This window comes from Epargyreus clarus, unplaced genomic scaffold (assembly GCF_041222505.1).
Source record: "Epargyreus clarus isolate Ecla_fem2 unplaced genomic scaffold, WU_Ecla_fem_2.2 ptg000019l, whole genome shotgun sequence".
Taxonomy (NCBI): domain Eukaryota; kingdom Metazoa; phylum Arthropoda; class Insecta; order Lepidoptera; family Hesperiidae; genus Epargyreus; species Epargyreus clarus.
Genome location: NW_027332227.1, coordinates 2,146,830 through 2,169,428, shown reverse-complemented (window position 1 = coordinate 2,169,428; position 22,599 = coordinate 2,146,830). Strand labels below are relative to the sequence as shown.

Genomic DNA, 22,599 nt, shown 5'->3' with positions numbered 1-22,599 from the left:
GAATTATTTTTGCCCGACCAAGGGGGGTAATATTTTTCGAGCGTCTGATTGTCTCATTCTTTGGGATACGCTAAAATTGAACGACTTGACGAGTTTCAATCTAATATGTGTATATGGTATGTATGGGTGTATATGGATACATCGAGTTTTTGTTTTTATAATAATTGCTAGTTTAAAAAAACTCGCCGGCAGAACATCTTGAGAAAACTTACACGGATTCGTTAAGATGATGTCATTACTATTGTGCACTATAAAAATAAATCGATAACTTTCACGTTATTGCAGCTTTTGCGTTAAGCCACTACCCTCGGCCCTCCGGCTTCGACCCTCATTCACGACAAAGCCCTTATACGCAGTCGGAAATAATTCCTTATTCCTTTGTCAAGCCCCGTGAGAGTCGAAGCAACTGCTATTTCCCGATAGAAACTATGTTATTGTGGCCATTATCTAGTATTTGGCATTTCATAGTTCCTACAAGATAAAAGTATCTACAGAATAAAAGCAGTTTAATCTACCAATTCAGTAATTTCGAGTGGTAGAAACATTCCGCCATACTTATTTCTGATGTATATCAGAATTTCAGCGCTGTTGCGTTCTGATTTAAAGGTTGTGAAGACAGACATTTATATGAGGCATACCGACTTATTTCTCAAAAAGATCACTTACTATCAGGGCTACTATATGCTCATTTGACATCTCAAATGAAATTAATTAATGTATTTTTAATAAAAATAAAAATAAAGGCTTGCTTTTATTGAAAGACCTTACATGAACCCTGTAACTTTTCACTAGAAAAAATAACAAGCGAAAAAGCTTTACATATTTATATGCGAGTTAAAGCACCTACACTACTACAAGCCCGTTTTATATTTTTGTCAGTTCAACTTCAAAACTCAAACCATATTGCTATCGTATCATCGAAATTGGGTGTGCTATCATAGATAGTTGCATATACCCTCTCGCTGTAATACCCCTTTGTTATCGTGAAGCACAAATGGCGCTCACAGCCTCCGATCATCGCAACAATAGCGATAGAAAAAATATCTGACGATAAAACTCGCTATCTGCTACCTGCTAGTAGATGTCGGTAAATATATTTGCTTACATGTTGTCGTGTAAATACAAGTTTATATACCAAATTTTAAATGAAATCTTTATAAGGTTTACTTAATTGGCTTTAATTGGTTTTAATTGGCTAGCGATGTTTTATATTTACTTCTGTCAATCTAGTTTTGCTAACGCAGTAAGTGTTAACCCATTACAATTAGGTTTTAGAAAGGATTATTGTACTTTGAAATAAGAGTATATATACTTAATAATATATACTTAAAAAAGCGTATTAAAAAGATATCAGTGTTATTAGATCTGTCAATATACTTTTGGCAGCGCAGAACACGTATTGCGTTAAAACTTGGGAACAAAACAAATACAGTACCCTTACCATGAGTTTTTACGTTTTGACAAATATGACTGTTTTGGTATTTGTTTACGTATTTGCCCATACAATTTCCAATCAGCGCCCCTAGCGGATTATATCAGAACTTGGAAATTGTATGGGCGAATACGTAAACATATACCAAAACAGTCATATTTGTCAAAACGTAAAAACTCATGGTAAGGGTACAGGTCTGTGGTTAAAACATAGTCTTTAAACTATTGTACTCTGAAGTAAGAGTATATGGCTTCTGTTTCAGGCCTGCCTCGTTTTAAGTATCTAGTAACCCGTCCCCAAAAATGGGACATTAAAGAGATTGCAGCCAAATGAGCGTACTTAATGGAATTTATTATTCATTTTATTACGTATTCACCAGAATATACGGTAATTCTCATACACAATTGTGCAACAATGCAATCCTTCATAGCCTAATTGCCTTAAGGCTATTCGTAATCGGGCCACGGTTGCACTGCGCTGTCAGTTGGACTGCTGCCAACAAAAACGCATGGAGTACGTGTAAGTGGAAAACATACGGGATTACGCAGTGTCGAATGCCGCTACGATTTTTAATTTAAGTTTTATTTATTTAAGTTATGTTTTTACGCTTTGCGGATACTTTGAATAGTATATTTTGGTTCTTTAAACATCTTTACATGTATTACTAGATTACTACAGTATACCTTTATACAATAAAGTTTACGTATCGGAAATGATTATTACGACATTTTAATGCTAATATAAGTATTACACAGTTTATATTTTAGTAGTTTTAGAATATATTTTTAGGGAAATATACTTATCTGAGGCCTTCTAACTTACATAGTCCAAAGTAGCAAATAGTAAGTTAGTTGCAAATGTCCACTGGCGGCAGTAGCCACTTAACATCAGGTGGACTGCTTGCTCTTTTAGTACACATAAATTATAAAAAATAACACGAGTATTATAATCAAAATTTCAACCAACCGCTGCTTTTGAACTTACGTGTATTTTCCGAAAACCTCCGCATTGCAACTCGACGTATGCAAATCTGGTTCTATGGTCGCAAAATTGTCAAGTGTAACATGCCATTGGAGCGTTTATAAAAACGTTATGACCTGAAAACGCGTGTCAGGTTTTTACAATCGCTATTCTGGTGGTTTTACGAGTACGTAATATTATTTTTTGAGCTACATTAAGCTTTGCTAAATGTAGTCACCTTTTTGTTTATTTATATGTAACGTTGTTTGAACATTTTGTTAGAATAATTGCCTGAGAGGTTATCACAACGCTAAGGCGCTTCCTACACTCATAACTTCACAATAAGATTCCCTGTGTCATGGGTGCCATGGACACACACAAAGACAAATACACAAACACCCGGACCCAGAACAGATATGCAAATTCTTCATTCACATATCAGTCTGGTTAGAGATCAAATCTGGAACCCTTGCATGCGAGAGCGATATGGTGAGTTCGCCACGCGGGTCATGAAGAGTAAATTATTATGTATATATATTATGTATAATGAGTATGTATTTTGACATAAACGACAAGGGGTGTTAAGTAACGCACGACGACGCAAACGACTCTACTCCATATATTTGGCTTTCGTGACTGCAGATGTTTGATAACTTATCCAATGAAACGAATCAATAGCCTTATCGTGTAACTGATATTTTTTGCAGACTAATGCTCAGGCGCTGTTAGGTTCATATCATTGTATCATATTGTTCTACTAAATATTGAATATCTACTGTTGATATTGGATTTTTGCTTAAAATTTGTTTTATTGTTATAGAGTTATCCCAATTTTGTTTACTTTTACTATGTTTAAGATGGACCTCTGAAGAATCATTCATTCGGAGTACTTCATTTGTTTAGGAATATGTGACGCAAACAGGGTACCTACATAATATTTATTTACGATATGTCAGCGGAAGTTTATATTAAGAAGAAAGTTAAACTGCTTTAGTTGGGGCTAGCCTCAATTTGGCACGAGTGGAAAGTTGCCCTGCATTTTGACTACCGAAAAAAGGTTTTGAAGGATCAAAGAGCACATTGCGTTTGTCAATATTGAGCTGAATTAATTTCTAATACGCACAATTACGAAAAATCAACGACGAATGTCTAGGATTCCAATTCCCAACCAGTATGCAATACCCTATTTATATAATCAGGCCATTTGTATATACAGACATCTCTACTTTAATACAATCCCAAGTTATCTGTCTTTATACCAACAACACGGTTCCTACGTAACAAACAAGCTAGCAGTCCATCTAAGGTTAAGTATTTAATCGATGTGCCGTTTTAATAAACCACAACGAAGTTCCGGCAGCCAATAGCTGGCTCTTTGTTCTGCCGGCTTCGTATAAATTCCTAGAATATTGCCTAAATGCTTTCAGCTAAAAATACCGTTTTGTTCTATAATTTCCTAGATCATCGGAGACGACAATCGAACGAAAATAGACTATTGATTTTGAAATACTGACCTAATTCTTTGTACGTCTTAGCTTAGGCCTTGTCAGCAAATTTAGACAAAATTATCAGGTTGACTACGTCCTCATTTGGATTTTTATACACCGAATAATTTCTGAAACTATGTATAGGTTAACCCCTTAAATTATTTTGGGTTGTTATATTGTTTTAGGCTTCATATAAAGTAATCAAATATATTGAGCATTCGCATGAATTATTATTAAAAATTTGGAAATAGTTTTCTTACTTTCACTGAGTGAGTAATTACCGTTTTTACTCCGATAATATAAGTAATACTTATATTATTCTGTATATACATCCAACTAATATTATTTTATTGAGGTACTTATTTTCCAATTAATTTTATTGCTTATTCGACAGGACTTTTTAAAATAAGCTGCATAATAAATGAGACTTCAGTATAAAAAGATAATTTGCTAAATAAAAGGCAAAAAGTATAGGCATTCAGGGGTTTCGTCAGATCCGTAGCGGATCACGCAAGATTTATTGAGTGGATAACATACGGAATTTCCCAAAGGCAGACCCTTTAAAGGTCTAGTAGAGGCAAACGGTGGAATTTAAGTAAGAATAGAGGGATATTTCAAAAGAAGAATAAGAAATTTTTTTTTTTCTTTGTATAGTACTCATCCTTATCATTAATTATGTGATAAAGAGATTATAAATATACGTGTGCAATGCGAGTAATGATAATTATAATTTTAGCTCCATTTAAGGTTTTTGCCAATGAAAATAATTATTCTATTTGTACATGTCTTTTGCGGTTAGTGCAGCTGTATATTCTATGCACCATACCGTGCATCATCAGCGTATTTTATGACCATCTTAAATGTTTTTACTAGAACATTCTAGAATTTCTTGTTTTCAATCGAAAAATTTTAACATTCAAATGTGTGCAGAGATTTTTTATATACGTAATAAGATAAATGATTTTATTGTAATAAGATATTTTGATATTTTATGTAATATATAAGATAGTAAATGAGTATGCAGTTCACCTGTAAGTAGCAACTGGCGTAGGGCATGGGTACCGGGGTCGAACAACAAAGGGTTTTACCACCTTGTGTAGGTTTTAGTAGTAGATAAACAGCTATATGTTTTAATGATTCAGATGGAAGAATCTATCAACAATAAAATAATATTTTCTAAAATCAATATTTAACTTACCTTAATATTACAAAAAAAAAAAACATACAATTCGATCGATAATTTGTGTAGTTTTAGCTATAATCGTTTTAAAGTATCTAGTATCACGAACATCAATCATCATGTTATGATACATGTATGCGCACTTGCGCATGAGTTGATGCGCAAAAGACATCAGTATCAATTATCTCCATTTATTGCACCTTCAGAGTTACGATGATTCTTTTTGACCCTCTAGATTTCTTTATGATTGAAACACATTTATACCAAATTCTACATTAATATAACTTAAAATTACGAAAACTACGTGTAAATTATTATTACGTTCATAATGTTCAATAATTATTATTTAAGCAATTAAAGATACAAGCAGTACAATGTAAACCTACCTTTCAGTTTACAATAATAATAAAATGGAAATAACATACATTTCTGTACAAGCATACAATTTTAAATAAATTATAATCGGTAAACAATAATACTCAAAATTGCCTGTCCATTTCTCAAAACTACCGCACTCATAAAAGTTAACGGTTTGTTCCCGAAAACACAATACGGTGGCATGATACAGTAATATCAATTCAAGAAAATGGTCTAACAACAAAGGTTTTCTTTATTCGTTTGTACTGTTGTTTGAAAACCATATTGTACCCGATTTTCTATACTTTTCATTTACAAAACTTATAATTTATTTATCTTTACTCTTTGTAAGTTCCGAGTATTATAAAAAACTGTGGCAAAATCAAAGAAAATGACGTCAAATAGATCACAAAACTGTAGAGAATTTCAAAATATACATTTAAACATATAATAAGCGGCAAACCAAGTCGCGAATACCAAAGAAAACTGACTCACCGTGTCATTCCGGCGCACAAGGGGTATCGACACACCAAACTAGCCAGGCTTGTGCCAAGCGGTATCAAACCTGATGCCTCTTTGCCACATGTGTGTCCTTAGACCACCTTATAGCACTTCGACAATTATTAATCGGTGCGCATTATACACGCGCATAGATAGAAGTGCGGTTAGAACTTCCGAAGTTTCGAAGTTGTGCTAAATGCGGATCGGCGTTGGGCGGAAGTACGGGCGTGCCCGCGTAGCTTCGAACGCGGACTACGGCGGTTCGTAGCGTAGGGGTGGGCTCGTAGCGCTACGATAGTGATGTTATGTTACGATATAAGATTGCGTGTTGCCATTGTTAGTAATTTTATACTGTAGAACATTCTATGTATCGGTTCGTTATAATATCCGTCAGAAATGCGAAGTGAATAATGTTTGATTTATGTAAGTTTTTTATTATAAATACATTATCTACATGTTTTAATTTATATGTTTTTCATATATTATGAAAAATATAAAGAAATCTTATAAAGATATTTTAAGGTTTAATTTATGAAACAGTTACATTTATTTCATAAATATGTGTACTCTATTTCAATATGCAGAGATTACCCCATAATCATGTTATTAATCTCATTTCAAGGTATGTACGTATAAACTTTGATAACATTTATCGTAATTAATATAACATCATGCCATGCATTGCATCAGAAGCTCTAATAAATCATCGATACATTTTTATCGATAAAGGTACATCCCTATAAAATTAAATTGACTGCACATGCGCTGTCGAACAAACATGCAGACTGAAATAACTGTCTTCGCTTTGTTGTAAATTATACATTCGACTTACTATACAATGCAGTATTATGTCGAACTATACACGCGGCTTATAAAGTCTTTGTTACGGGTGAGATAAGCTTTGTATTCACGGTAGATTGCGGAATTATATTTTATGACTTACGGATTTAACTTTTCTCAGTGTTAAAATATATTAAAATATTATTTTGTAATCGTTAATCGTTATATATTATACACATTTAACGTGTTAAAATAAAAGTGCAGTTGTTAGAAATGTGACTTATACATTTTACGATCTTATACAATTGTGTGAATTCTTATAAAAGGAAACTTCTCTTCTTTATTTTTCCCCAGTGAATTCCTTTTCTTTGCAGCGCAATAACATCGTGACTTATTTACTATTACGGTTATGACAAATGGTGTACGGTAAACAATATTTTTAGTACCTACCCCTTTCTATTGTAGTTATGTAAAGCAGAAGAACAAGAAAGAATATTAAAATAATTTGATAATTTATAAGTACATTTCGTAACATTTCAGATTGTATTGGGGCCAGCAATATAGTGGATACTTTCATTACGATTATGTATTATAGCTAGGCGACTGTGTGCAAAAATTGGCAAAGACATGAAATTTTCACATTATTCTTTTTATCTGGGTAATGCAGATCCTCGCACGATTATGTAGAGTGGGGGCTTCAGCATACCATCTACTTTTAGCATCAGCGATTGACTATTATGCCCATTATTAACAATGGTCTATTCAATAATTTTCCAATTAAAGACTTAAATTTATTAATTGTAACATATAATAACTTATTTAATTTTTATCTTTATTTAGCCAAATTGTATAGTTTGATTATTAAGTACGAGCGTTAGCTAATTTTCGGAAACTAGATGCACCGATCAAATATTACACCATGTACACGTTCAAACAACGGTCGCAGTTTTTCATTCGCAGATTTTTGGACGCTCGGTGCAAAACGCGATACGCATTCGAGTCGCTAAAACGCGTTTTCGATACCACGACCGACCGCAGTTAGTCCCCACAATGTGCTTCTACACCGACGTAATTGCCAAAACGTGAATGGCCGATGCTCAAACTATCAATTTTGAAGGTGGTAGAACCTTTTGTGGTTCGACTCCGGCGGCACCACTGCCATACCTATTTCTGCCCCATAACGGCAGTGTTAAGCGCTGCTGGGTTCTGGTTTGAAGGATGTGGTAAGAGAGATATAATTTTCCCAGGCATTCCAGCTTAGTTCTCCGGGGTAGCGGCGCATCTATGGCCGACCTCAAGTAGGAATATCTATTCGTATCTGGGGTTGATTACAGATGTCCATGGGCGGCAATAGTCACTTACAGGTGGAATGCATGCTCGTCTGTTACTCCTATATTTTAAAAATAAAATATATTTCGCAATGTCTCTCCAATGTGTTTCTATACCGACGTTTACTCCAAAACGCGAATGGCCGATGCTCAAAGTATCATGTCTGCTAGAGCCGTAAGACATTACCGGAGCTTCAGTGCAACGCATCGCATTACAACACTGCGCCAGGCAGTGCGGCGTGACGTACCTACAGTATGCCTATATACAAAAATATATAAATTAGAATAGAAGTGACATTTACAACTATAATATTTTTTATCATACGCATAAGTACATGATGCATAGCTTGTCGGTTTGTGAATCAACTACTATTAATATGGTTATTATTATACACGATATCAGTTTAAATGGTACAGCTACTTATCACTTCCGGCATTTAATACCTCATTTAAAATATTCCATAAAACCGTTTTTCCTGTGGAATCTAATGAAACAGTGTGACGCAATGTGATAAAAAATTCCGTCATTGCATTTCCTTCCATTCCTATTTTGATAAATACACGATAGGTTTGGTTAATTTTTTTCTAAAACGTATAACAATTTCATACACAATTCTGCTATCGTCACTGCCATTTTTTAATACGCTTTTATTAGCTTGAGTTGTATGTATGTATGTACGTAACAGTAACGGAATCTTTGAACCCGATCTCTATCCACTTTGAACGTTCAGTTTAATTCAAAATTTTGGAAAATTATCAAAAACCGATTACAATACACGATTTTAATAATTTTGTACCATTGTCCTTATCAACATCCTCAGGATTAACGATTTTCGAGGCGAGATTTTTGAAGCACCTTAGACAAAGTTCATTGCAAGTTTAGATTGCAAATAATTATTGCTTTTTAGTTTCTATAGGCGTAACTGTTATAGCGTGATTTTTAGCTTAGAAAATATAAATGTTATTTCCCTATAACTCAAATGTTCTGAAACATGTCTATAATGCCCTCTTGTAGAATGATTTTTAGGATTCCGTACTCAAAGGTTACTTATCAACATCCTCAGGATTAACGATTTTCGAGGTGAGATGGTTCAAGCGCCTTAGAGAAAGTTCATCGCAAGTTACGAGATTGTAAATAATTATTGCTTTTTAGTTTCAATAACTGTTATAGCGTGGTTTTTAAAAAGCGTGGGGTGCTCCATTTATCAGGTTCGAAAAGCGCCCCACACTTTTTTCACAATTATACTATTTACTGTTCCTTAATTGATTCTTAGATTGAAAATTATTTTCTACTTTTTAGTTGATTTTATCATAAAAGCGTGTTTTTTAGTTTTTTGAACTATAATTATTTGTTCACCTATCTATGGATACTTACACATGCGAAAACCACCCTTCCTTGGTAATCTGGTAAAAAAAAATTAACCAATGTGTTCAAATTCAGTGAAAAACATAATCCTTCCTTGGCAGTCGGGTCAAAATAAATTAATCAATATTTTCCTTTTTAATACGCTTTTATTAGCTTCAGACGTATGTATGTTGGTATGTTAGTATGTAACGGAATCTTTGAACATGATTTTAACCCCCTTCAAAACGTCGGATTAACTTGAAATTTGGCATACTTATTTAATACGCTTTTATTAGCTTCAGACGTATTTATGTTGGTATGTTAGTATGTAACGGAATCTTTCAACATGATTTTAACCCCCTTCAAAACGTCGGATTAACTTGAAATTTGGCATACTTATTAAGGACCGATGACAATTCAATATTCTGACCCGTTATCCTTACTAGGATAATCAGGATCAGCGATTTTTGTTTTCCTGAGACCCGGAAGGTCTGCGTTAATACCAATAAAGGAATCTACCAGGCGCGCCGATCACCTAACCTAACCTGACCTGACCTGACCTGACCTGAACCTGCGGTGTCTCATCATCCTTATTCATTCAGCACTTCAACATCTGCACCTTCCTTTAACAAGATTTCCACTATTTCATTGTTCCCATTTCTTGCTGCCAAATGTAAAGGCATATATGATTTCAGCTCATCGTCATAGTCACAACTTATATTATTAACTCGAGCTGTAAAGTTAATTAAACTACTAACAGTTTTAAAATCTCTGCAGGCAGCAGCAACACAAAGAGAAGAAATTCTAGAATTATTTTTGATATTAACATCATCATGCTGTAATATTAAATCGATGATTGGACGACGTCCTTTTGAAATGGCTAGATGTAAAGCAGTTGACCGTTTTTCTCTTGAGTATTGCCATCAGCGCCTGTTTTTAAAAGATGCTCTATCATCCTTTTTCCGTGATTACTTTTATCCAAGATAGAGGACCTGGGATATGGTATAAATTATGAAAGAAAGCAGTTAGCATTGGCAATTCGGATGTCATTCAACAACTCCTCTGAGATTTTCACGTTAACAATAAAAATAAACACCAATGTAAAACACCACTTCATACAGCTGTGTTAAACAATGACCCAATATTCATTTTTGCACTGCTAAGCAAAGGTGCTGATGCTGATTCGAAAGATAAACTTGATAATACGCTACGTAATAATCGTTAAAATAATCGCTAAAATAATCACTAAAAAATGAAAAATAAATAATAGTTAAAAAAAACTAAAAAATACGCTTTTATAAAAAAATCGACCAAAAAATGAAAAATAAATAATAGTTAAAAAAAAAATAAAAAAATACACTTTTTATAGAAAATCCAACTAAAAAATAGAAAAGAAAAATTAATATTTGAATTAAGAATAGTGTAAATAAGATAAAAATATTTTTTATTGTAAAAGAAGCGTGGGGTGCTTTTTAAGATATTATCAAAATGATAATCCTTCTACTCAATATCTACTCGTATCAATAAAATATTTATAACTATTGACACCATGCACGCCACGCTTTTTTTACAATAAAAAATATTTTTATCTTATTTACACTATTGTTAATTCAAATTTTAAAAATTTTATTTTCTATTTTTTAGTTGGATTTTCTATAAAAAGTGTATTTTTTTATTTTTTTTAAACTATTATTTATTATAATTTTGTGTGATGAAAGATGTCACTGTTTACAATTTTTTCATACACAGCAATAACTGGTTTTAAAATATCGCTGAAAAAGCTTTCAGTAAAATTTGGCCGACATACCTCTGTTACGAAGCTTTACGGGCTTCCAGAATTTCGTATTTTGCGCGGTGTGTGACAAAATAGAACGTGACGAGTAGGTTATATATTTTTCGAAAACACAAGCTTCTACGTCAGTGGCGTTTTTCTCTTATCTGATCCATTACTTTGATTTCGTGTTGAAAAGTTTGTGGAAAAGTTGTTTTTTATGAATAAGGCGGCCTTTTTACACACCGGAGGGTAATGTTTTAAATCGTATGTGACTATATCTTTAAATTATCTAGTTATTTGTGCAATAGTAATTTTCTAGTGTAATATTTTTTACATCATGTTTTATGTCAAAGTAGCAAATAAGCAGCATTCTACTTATGTTTTTGGCTCCTACCATCCACTACTTAAAAACTACTTAACTACTTAAAAAATCCAAAAATAACCTCATGGAATCATAAAGCTTATACCCCAAAACAAATGTTAATGTATGTAACCAAATAAAATGTAATAATAAATATTCAAATCGTGATTGGCGTCGATATTCACAACTAAAAAATAACGTTGTCTACATTCATAGCCCTACATACTTTTTTCGATATCGTAAATGACACATACAAAAACCAATCCAAAAACACCCAGATCCAGAACAAAAATCTAAATTTATCATTTAGACACTTGTTCAGTATAACACAAACAGAGTAAAGTCAAAATTTCAAATGTTAACGTTTCTGTCATTACTCACGGAAAATACATTCAGTTATAATTCAGAGTTTGTCACGGGACGCTATAATTATAATATACTAGTGGTGCCCGCGGCTTCGCCCGCATTTTAAAGAAATAATATTACATACATAAAACGGAAAATTTGTACCTGCATTGGAATGACAGTGGTGCCATCTGTCGAAAATTGGTCTTACCAACAGCTCCCAAACCCTCGTGGACTCTTGGACAACAACTTTGCTAAATTCTATAACTACTTCTATAACTACTTACGAATTAAAAATTAATTAAAAAACCTTTTCCCACGGACTAAATTGTGAATCTAAACCATTCTCAAGTCCCCTTGAACACACTCAACAAATTTCATCAAATCAGTCCAGTCGTTTAGGAGGAGTTCAGTGACATACACACGCACATAAGAAATATATATATAAAGATATTTTCTTGCGGAGGTCCGGGAAGGTCCTATCGGAAGTCGCGAGTGTGTGTTGCATCAAGGACGACCGGTCGCCAAAGGAAGCAGAGCACCACTCTTCGGTATTTATATATTGTTTACACCTACATTTATTCTCACTAGTGCACAAGGATACAAAATTACATTTCGTATAAAACCAGCGACCTAAAATTCATACAATACTTGTCTCGCCGGGGATCGAACCCAAACCCATGTTCTGTCCTGGTAGAGTGACGATTGAAATAAAACCGTACAACGCCTCACAATCGTTCATCGTTCATACTACAACAAGACCATTACTAGTCGGTTCATAAGATCATTGTGTTCTGAAAAAATAGAACCTGAAAGTTGTTTGTGTCATTTTAAATGAAAAGGCTTTTCCAACTGTAAATGTTTTAGATTAAAATAACTCTTAGAAAAAGGTTTTGTATTGTTTTAAAATATGGAGCGTGACATTTTAATTTTTAAGATTTTCTAAGGTTATTAGATACACGTCATATTTTGTTTTATATTAATGCTTTAATTTTAACTTGCGCGGCAAAGTAATAAAGAAACACACTATAAAACAAGTCAATTGTCTACATTTAACTTTTTTATATACTGTACTTTCATTGGTTCACCCTTGTACTTCTTTACTGCCCTGTGAATGTTTGAATGTGTCCATGGCACTCACGACACAGATAATTCTAGTATGAGGCTGTGAACGTCGAAACCTTTTTTTAACCGACTTCAAAAAGGAGGTGGTTATCAATTGGGCCGGTATCTTTTTTTTATGTATGTACACGAATTACTCCGCCGTTAGTGGACTAATTTTAATAAATCTTTTTTTATTGTATATACACGAGCTGAAAATTGGTCCCATTTAAATATGGTTAGGATCCATCGATGGGTTCTGGAGAAAATGAGGGGAACTCCTCCACCCATGTAATTATAACAGCCATAACTTCGCCGTTTATGAACCTATTTTAATTTCTTTAATTTCGTGTGTGTACAATTGCTACAAGTTGGTCCCATTTAAATATGATGAGGATCAAAGTGGGTTCTGGAGACAAAAAATGTAACTCCTCAACCGATGGGAATAATTGAGTTGTGTTTGAAGATATTTGGTGTAGATTCTAATGAAATTGCAAAGCCAGTTCATCATTGACTATTTAGTTAGGTTAGGTTGGAACATATAAGACTAAAATTATTGAAGTAAATATTGGTTTAGTACATATTTCTGAAGTCGGCGCTCATATTAAACACGCTGTTTACATCGTTATCCAACGAAATATATTGAGGGCCAACTTCAGAAGTATGTACTAAACCAATATTTACTTCAATTATTTATTACTTTGTAGTGACATAGAAGTCGGTTGTATTTTTTTGTTATTTTTTTTTTATTATTAATCTGAGTATAACAATATTCCTAAAACTCAATCGTTATTCGTAAACAACAACGAAATTAAAAACGTAATAAATATAATCATGAGTTCTTACAATAAAAAAGCTACTTATGTCCAACTCAAATACACTATATACAACTCAAATATACAAATTCTTTATTACACCTAATTTACTGTACCTTATTTAAGCAAATAAAGATTTATTATTATTATTATTATTTTCTATTCATTTATTTTGCTCAGCTAACCGGGTAGCTGGAAAGTACTGATAGCACGGGCCTAAGCCAAGTGACTATCAGCTGGGTTACTCGTTAGAGAGAGAGAGTGGTTTTGCGTTGTAGCTTGAAAGAGAGATGAGGGTATGTTTAAATTGATATGTTGGTGCGGGTTGTCCGCTTCACATTGTAGGAACTTCCTCACCAGTCTGCACGTGTTTATTATCACTGCCTTCTGCAGCAGGTGGTAGGTGTTAGAGGGCAGGTTTAGAGAAATAAGGGACCGGTGGAGCTGTTTTGGTATTACTCCTGTTGTGGACAACACTATGGGGACTATGGTTACTTTTTGGAGATGCCAGAGGCGGGTTATTTCTTCTTTTAATTCTGTATACTTAGATAGTTTTTCTGCTATAGTAGTTTGTAAGTTGTGTGTATTTGGTATAGCTATGTCGATGAGATATCCAGTTTTGTTTGTTTTATTTATTAAAGTGATGTCTGGTCTGTTGAAGTGGATGGTTCGGTCAGTAAAAATCCCTCGGTCAAAATACAATTTTGTCGAAGGGTTTTCCAGGACAGTTTCGGGGATGTATTTGTGGTAGGGCACTATGGTGTCTACTAATTTGTATTGGTGTGCTAGTTTCTGGTGTATCACATTAGCGACTTGATCGTGTCTATGTTTGTAGTCTGTCTGGGCTATTGATTTACACGCGCCTGTAATATGCTGGATGGTTTCTGGTGAACTATTGCATTTTCGGCATGTATCAGTGCTTAGGTTTTTTATAATGAACTTCCTGTAATTTTTAGTCTCAATTACTTGGTCCTGTATTGCGAGCATGAAGCCTTCAGTCTCCGGGAAGAGCTCACCTCGTTTAAGCCATGCGTTCGACGCTTCCTTGTCGACATTAATTTGGCTTAAATCTTGGTAATGTCTTCCGTGTAAAGACTTTTGGCTCCATTCAAGTAGTTTGGTTTTGTTATCCGTGACTTTTTCGTTTTTCTGTTCGGATTTGTCTTTTAATATACATACTATAGAGATCAGTTTTGGATTTTTGAGCCTTTTTAAGAATGATAGAGTCTATGACTAGTTGTTCCTTGCAGCCTTGACTAAACTTTCGGCATCCTTTCTGCTGTTCGGCTAAGATCTTATTAGTGTCAGTGTGTTTATATATTAGTGAGGATATACAGGATGTGATAATTTTATACAAGGTCTGCAGGCATGTGATAGGTCTATATTTTGCTGGGTTAGAGAGGTCGTTGCAGTCTTTTGAGATCATATATGTTGTACCTGATGTTAAGTAGGGCGGAATTGTTTTGGGATCCTGGATGAACTTATTTATGTAATTATAAAGAAAGCTATGAACAGCTGTGAACTTTTTGTACCAGTAACTATGAATTTGATCTGATCCTGGTGCCTTCCAGTTATGTAACCGAGCTAGCACTTCGTGAAATATTTGTGGCGATATGTGTTCGAATGTCATTGGCTGAATGTTTGTGCTGGCATTAGACAGTTCAGCTTGTATCCAATCTGCTTGGGTGTTATGCTCGATAGGGTGTTCCCATATTCCTGCCCAGAAATTTTGTAAGGTCTCTAGGTCCAGATTGTTTTGACCATCGTCATCACTAGAATTGTTATTCTGAACATTGGTGGAAATCTGTCTGATGTTACGATAAAAAAGTTTTTCGTTAAGGATGAATTGAGTGTTTTGCTTTTTTCTTTGAGTGCATGCTTTATACCTTTGTAGCCGGCCTGTTACAACTGCGAGTTTTTGTTTTAATGTGTCTAATGTGTGTTCGGGTTGTGTGTTTGGTTCTTCGTGTACTGTGTGAATTTTATATTGTTTGTTAATACGTTTTACATGTTTTATTATTTTTCTGCTTCTATTGCCGTTAATAAATTGTGTCATCCTGCCTATCTTTGATCGTAAGTCTTTTAGTTTGCGTTCTAAACGTCTTTGCCAATGGGGCGTGTATAATTTTTTTGTATTTGTGTTTGTGTTCTTTTCCCTTGGCTGAAGTGTTAACTTTAGCTGCGGTCCATGCCGCACTGTATATAGCAGTCTGTAATGTCTGAAAATCAGTGTCTTTATTTACGTTTTCAGGGAGTGTTATTTTGTTGATGTAGTGTACTATTCTGGCCAAATTCTTAGACGGTTTTTGTTTGGGGATGTACATTCTGTTTGTAGGACTAGTTGCTATGTAAAATTGTAGTGTCTGTTGGAATGTTGCGTCTATTAATAGGTCTCTATCTTCTAGGCTTGTTTGAGAGTTATGTAGTCCATCTGTTGCTACATCTACTTGATCGTTATTTAATATTTGTATTATTGGATCGTCTGTAGAATATATATCTATGTTATTTGCGTTTGATTGGATTTCAGTGGTGTTGTCATTAACTGTGATTACAAAATTATTATTGGTGCTGTTGTTTATTTGTAATTCGTTCGATATTTCTAATTTTAATGAATTTAATCTTTCAGTGCTAATGTATTTGTTGTTTATTATTGCTCTCCTTTGATCAGCTATTCGTTGCTCACTTAAATGAGCAAGTGAGGGAAATTTTCTTATAAAATCCTCATGCATGAGTTTTCGATATACCGTTTGGTTAGTCTCCAAAGTTGTAACTCGATAATATGACCGCATGATCGCTTCATTTTGTTCATTGGTCCATCTCATTCGAGATAGCGTTTTATTTTGTGCCCTAGGTGTTTCCAGTGTTGTAGATTGTGTTTGTGTAATTGTGGCTATTGATTGAGTATGATTAGTTGGGAACTGAGTTTGAGCACTTAATTTTAATTGATTTAATTCTTCTCTAACTTCAGCTTCTATTTCATCTATTGTTTTTTGTGTTAGTAGTTTGTTATTAATTATAGCTCGGCGTTGGTCTCCTACTCTTTGTCTGCTGACTTGCATATTAGGGTATTTCTCTATGAATTTCAAGTGGAGCGACTCAAGGTAAGTTTTTCTATCTGTATCTAATAAGGTAAGTTGAAGGTAAGTACGCAGTATGAACTTATTCATTTCTGGTGTCCATCGTCTGCGTGTTCTAGGAGCGCTTGTAGTGGGTGCAAGCTCAGAGTCAAGGTTGACTTCTTGCACAACACTGTCAAGCGTTGTAGTGGTGGACAAACTAGTTGTTCTTCTTGTCATGTATGATGGGCGAGTTGAAGGGATGGATGAGAATAAAGAAGTAGTATCATCGCCCGTGGAATCGGCTGTAGCTTCTACGTTGTGAACCCGCCTGTTCAGCTCACTACGACCAGCTGTAACATTTTTTTCGGTAGGAGCCCGCTTGCTCAACTCCTCACCGCCGATGGATCGCATGCTGTGGCATCCAGCATCGGCTCCAGATGCGCCCCGGCGCCCCCCGGGAAGCGACCGTAAATTATATACTCTTTTACTCATCTCCATAAAGGGTTACCCTGCCTTGTTAGCCGCGTAAGTTTTTTGTACGGTTGTACAGTACGCGTGTCCGCCCCCCACGTGTGCTAGGTGTTCAGCTCGGACGTAAGGTTGGATTTTAGGGGGCTTATTATTATTATTATTATGTTTTACGGTAATGTGAAAAGTGTATATTTACTCGAATGTACAATCAAATTAGGGTTATTTAAAAGCAAATAAATATAGCTAAGTATAACCTTCAGTATTAGATTGTAACAGGCTACATTTTTATCCTTGTGAGATCTAATCACAATTCAAACTTTTTAAATAAACGCAATGCTTTTTAAATTATAAAGTAGGTCATAACCAAGTCACGACAGTCTCAACACAACAGAGAGCATTTATAAGAAAACTTTACCGTCACAGAATTAAAGTTTGAAATGTTAATATTTTCCTGAAGCAATTATATTTCTTTGCATTCAAATCTTCAGCTTTTTTGTATAGAATCGCGACAATTCTGTGTACGAATTGTTGTTTAGGATAAGAAGGAATATAAAGAATATGGGTCAAGAAAATGCCTACAAAGTTAAAAATGTCTTTCAACGGCACGTCTTTAAGTAAAAGAAATATCTTCTAGAGTCATTTATCGCCTGGCTGCAAGTAGATTTATGTCACACGGTTAGGCATACGGTTCTCTGTGGCGAATTCTCGCTACTCGTCAAGAGATGGCGCTACCAGTAGTCAGAATCACGCTATCGAAGTTTTCTCAACATCTTGCATATATTCAAGCTCTGACTGAGCTTTGCCTAATCATTACTTTCTATAACAGTAAAGGAAAAGATCGTGTGCACCTAAACCCCAGAGATCCAAAAAAATATCAGTTCAATATCAGATAGGATTAGATATTCTAAGGACTAAGCGGGAAACACCTCGAAAAAAAGTATGTTTCCCTTACCACACCCTTCAAACTAGACCACATCAGCCCTTAACGCTGTTGTCATGAGGTAGAAATAGGTGTGGCAGTGGTGCCGCCGGATTTGAACCCTAAAAGGTTCTACCATCTTCTAAATAAAGTACTCTTGGTTAAAACATCATCATTATCTGGATTTCTTGAAATGAATTGCCGACCTTTATCTGATAATACCACCTACGTAACTGATGGGAACATTCCAACCTCGGGTGGTATTGGAAATATTCGTTCCATACTATTCGATGAACCGTTGAGACACGCGCCGCATATAAATTAAGAATATTGAGCTCTGAAGGGGAAACTTCGGGAAAATGAAGATTTTTCTGTTCCGAAAACGTTTTTGAGGTCCTTGTTAGGATATCACGTCAATTGTGTAACATGAGCAAAGAAAAAAGTTTTTTTTTCAAATTCGATCCTATAACTTATACTTTCCTTACATTTTGCACTTAAATTTCCAGAATGCCATAACATGAAAAGATTTTTTTTAGAAAATTAAAGTAGCAAACGAAGCTGCAGTCCTGCATCTTATGATAACTTTCACTGCCGTTTCGGTTTTATAAGGAGCTAACTATATAGGTAATTTCGCAGCTAAATTCAGTTACTTCAATTCATTCAGTATGAGTTTAAATATAAGGAAATAATTTATTAGTTATTTTAACGGATACTTAACGGTTCATAATAAAGTAAACTTTCTGGCGGCTACAAAACCTCGTCTGTTTTATTCAAAATGTAACGAGTGTTTTATGAGGCAGTTCATACTCATAGATATAAATTTGATTAGGATTAGTAACAGGTATTAACATAACAGATATTTAAACGGTAAATGTATTAGGTATCAATTTTTCCTAATAGTAGTCATGTCTACATACAATAGGTTCCACATTCAAGCGTCGCAAGCATACGTTGCATGTAGGCATCTATTCATAAGCCAGCATACCTTTACTTTTTCTAGGTGTTACGTCAGCATAACGGGATTGAAAAAAGTTGTTAGGGTTGAGACCTGCTGAGAGTTCAACGAACCTGATATGTGGCATTCGTATAAAAACATCAACATTGTAGGTACAGTTAATGTTTCATGTCAATTGCGTTAAGTGATAATATCCTTGCGTTTTAACACGAGCGTAGTGTGTGTTACACAGCGATAAAAACTAGATTGCAACTGGAAATAACCGCTTTGAACCGCTTAGACATGTGTTAAAAAAAACAGAATCTAAATATAACTGAACGGTTTTTTATGTAATTAGATGGAATGTTTCTATGAATTGGATGTGTTTTTATGTCATTTGATAATTGCCATACAGTTTTGTAGTATAAGCTGCAACCACTTTTTATATCTCACTGCTGGGTACAGCATTATTTTCATAATTGTTAGGCTTGGAACAAACTCGATTGTCCTACCAATAAGGGTTGAAATAGAAGAATGTACAAGTAGTGGCCACTCTAGTACAAATGCTTTCACACCGTCCATAATGCCTACTACAAAGTTTAAAGAGTCACTTATTTTAAGTTATTTTAACTATGACCAATAGCATAACATACCCTCTGAACTATGGAAGCACGATTGTAATACAAACTAGTCTACGGTGTTTAGACCATCACAATATTACTTTGTACTCGTATAGCCAACCTCAGCCTACAATTACAGATAGAAGGATAAAAAATCCCTATCTGATCATTGATTAAAGTTTATTTCACAAAAATTATGGACAACAGAGTTATCTGTTATTATTTGTTTGATGGAAACAGATATAATCCGTAATAAGCAGCATATAGCCATAGCCTCGAATTATTAAAACATCATTCATTTCAATTATTTTTTCTGTTTGGTAACACGAATTGTTTGCAGTTTGTTTGTATTTTTGAAGTGAACACCTCTTTAGCGGCGTTGTGCACTTTTTGTGATGGGTAAAAATTTTAATTTAAACTCGCGTCAGGACACGTGACCTGATCCAAAATTCGTAAGACTGTCATGTTTGTGTACGATAGCGCAATAAATAAATATTGTATTTTACCACATAAATGATAGTACTTTTATACTGATAATTAAAGCAATTCGTGCACAATTATTTCCTAACCATTCTAAAATATCAAAAATGTACAACGTTAATATTCAAGTTTTCACTTCTACCGGTTTTGTCCTATACGGATGATTTTTTATGGACTGTCCTAAGATATCCTATAGCTTGGCTATCCTACATGACTGGGGAGCAAGCTTCATAATATTTTTACGTCGAATCAGCCTCGGGCGTGATGTACTAAAAGCTTTGTGGCGCCGGTATATCACTAGCGCATTGAGCTGAGCGACTCAGACTTAATCGGTCCTTAGATTTCGAACTCAATTATTAATTAAGGAGGTAAAGCTTATAGGGCTTTTCATCAGACTGCGGAGGGAATGTTTTTTGAGCATATTATTGTACCTACGTGTATTTCATTATTTCGCCCTGCAATTGTGGGACTGATATACGCTTTTAGGCAGTAGAGATGCTTCCAAAATTATTTCATTGAAGCTAACTGCGGATAAAACATGGTATGAGGATGGAAAAAATACTGAAATATAATAAGATAAGAATTCCTTACTGACCTAGTACGAATATGGAACAAATTATTTGATTATATTTTATTACTTACCTACTTTAGACCAAGCCATCAAAAAGCTATCAATACCATCTGAATGTATCACATAACTATCAAACAAAACAGTTATTAAATTAAAAATGTTCTATGATATTAAAGCAAAATACTTAGAGTAACTAGGGTTTACACTGTGCGTCACACACTCTTAAATTCAGAGCAGTATTCTGCAAAAGTCCGAAACTAAACGTAAAGACTTCGAAACGAATTTCGTGTGTAAAACCGCCCAAGTTCAGTAGTCAACTAAACAGCACAATCATCCTATTACTCACAATTACGTAGCCGGACACAACTCGTAAACTTACAAAAACGTAACTTAATATCTCTTTGTAGTTTCTGAACTAAACGTTTGACCTCCTTCGTATTGTAGCTGGGCTTCTCATTAGTGACTTCACTTCAGTTGTATTGTGAATATACAGCAAAAGATTAAATTAATCTCATCTTGAGAACTAAATTTATTATTTTCCATTTAGAACTTTGTTGCTGGCTGTGGATATGATTAAGGTCATCCATCTATTTCATAGAAGTCAAGTAGTATTTTATTTATATTCTTAGTATTTTTAACGTGAAGTACATAATTTTTCGTTCCGGTAAAGTGTGTGGACGCCGTCTGATGAGGTGACTATCTAAGTCCATGTAAGGCAACATAAAAAAACACGTGATATAAATGATACAGTATAGCAGCCAAAATGGTCGCACTCAGTCTCTGCCGATGCCTGTGAGAAATAACAGACTTCGGCGACTGGTTTTCAGTGGGGCCCTGTACGTCGTGCAACTCTGACCAACGATGCCACACCAATTAGACTATACTAAATGTATTATCAACAGTAAATAACTTAAAAACAAAAAGTAAATAACAGAAACACAATACATACGTAACTGCATGCTTGTTTGTCACTTGATTGTTATAAAAAGGCGTGTTAAAAAAGTTTTGAACACACAGTTCTGTTCACTTAATGACATTCAATTAATTATCTGACATAATTATCATCAACTAATCACCAATCACCATAATGATTACTAAATAGGCTACCGGTAACAGATCCTACACATAAGGTCTAAATTGGAAATCCTCGAGCAAGTGAGGCTGACTTATTAGTGCATAAACTATAAAGGGAATAAAGAAATATGCTTCTAAGTACCGTTTACCACATAATAGATTCATCATGGGAAGCTCAGGTGTCTAATGGCAGTCTATACTTCCTCCGACCGGACAGCCCATTCAATATTCATAAAATCACGTGCCAATGTTATATAGCTTGTGGACTACAGGTTCCGTAATAAAATGCATCTGTGTGAGTATTATATTTTAAGGCTTGTAGGTTGTAGTTGTAGGTCGCATTTGGCTAAAACAGCATATAACGCATTTATTGCAGCCCATGCAATATTGATTGCAGGACGTAGGCTTTGTATTGGTAAAGTTGTTGTAATAGGCCAAAATGCATTTTTTCTTCTACGATATAAGTTCATTAAAGGCGGTTATTGTAGCCTTAAAACGCAAATATGCAGACTGTTAGGGGTTATTGACCTAAAAGGGTGCTTATACTAGCTTGAAATGGTTTTGTAAGCTTATGTACGGCCGTTTTGGCGTCCTTTTCTTCCAAACTTGGCGGACATACTGCCATATATCTAGATGCAATATGTCGGCTGTTACCAATTAATGCGCCAAAGTTAATGTTTATTATCATAACTATTTTATTTTATT

General features: G+C 34.6%; 2 protein-coding genes across 8 annotated transcripts in view; both read right to left on the bottom strand.

Annotated features, from left to right (window-relative positions):
• jus (EB domain-containing julius seizure protein) overlaps positions 1 to 21,130 on the bottom strand; it is a 77,107-nt gene extending 55,977 nt beyond the window's left edge. For 6 of the 7 annotated variants that reach the window (XM_073083503.1, XM_073083505.1, XM_073083508.1 and 3 more), the window contains exon 1: positions 5,912 to 6,167. The gene's annotated coding sequence lies outside the window, so the exon portion shown is untranslated. Of the gene's footprint in view, positions 1 to 5,911; positions 6,168 to 20,891 lie in introns of those variants that run through there. The other variant, XM_073083504.1, reaches the window with a different exon arrangement.
• LOC140750274 (uncharacterized) lies at positions 13,983 to 16,090 on the bottom strand. Its single transcript, XM_073083717.1, has 2 exons — positions 16,010 to 16,090; positions 13,983 to 14,915 (listed from the first exon to the last, which is right to left on the bottom strand). The coding sequence occupies exons 1-2, from the start codon at positions 16,088 to 16,090 to the stop codon at positions 13,983 to 13,985; spliced, it is 1,014 nt and encodes a 337-aa protein (XP_072939818.1).
• Positions 21,131 to 22,599: the final 1,469 nt, after the last annotated feature.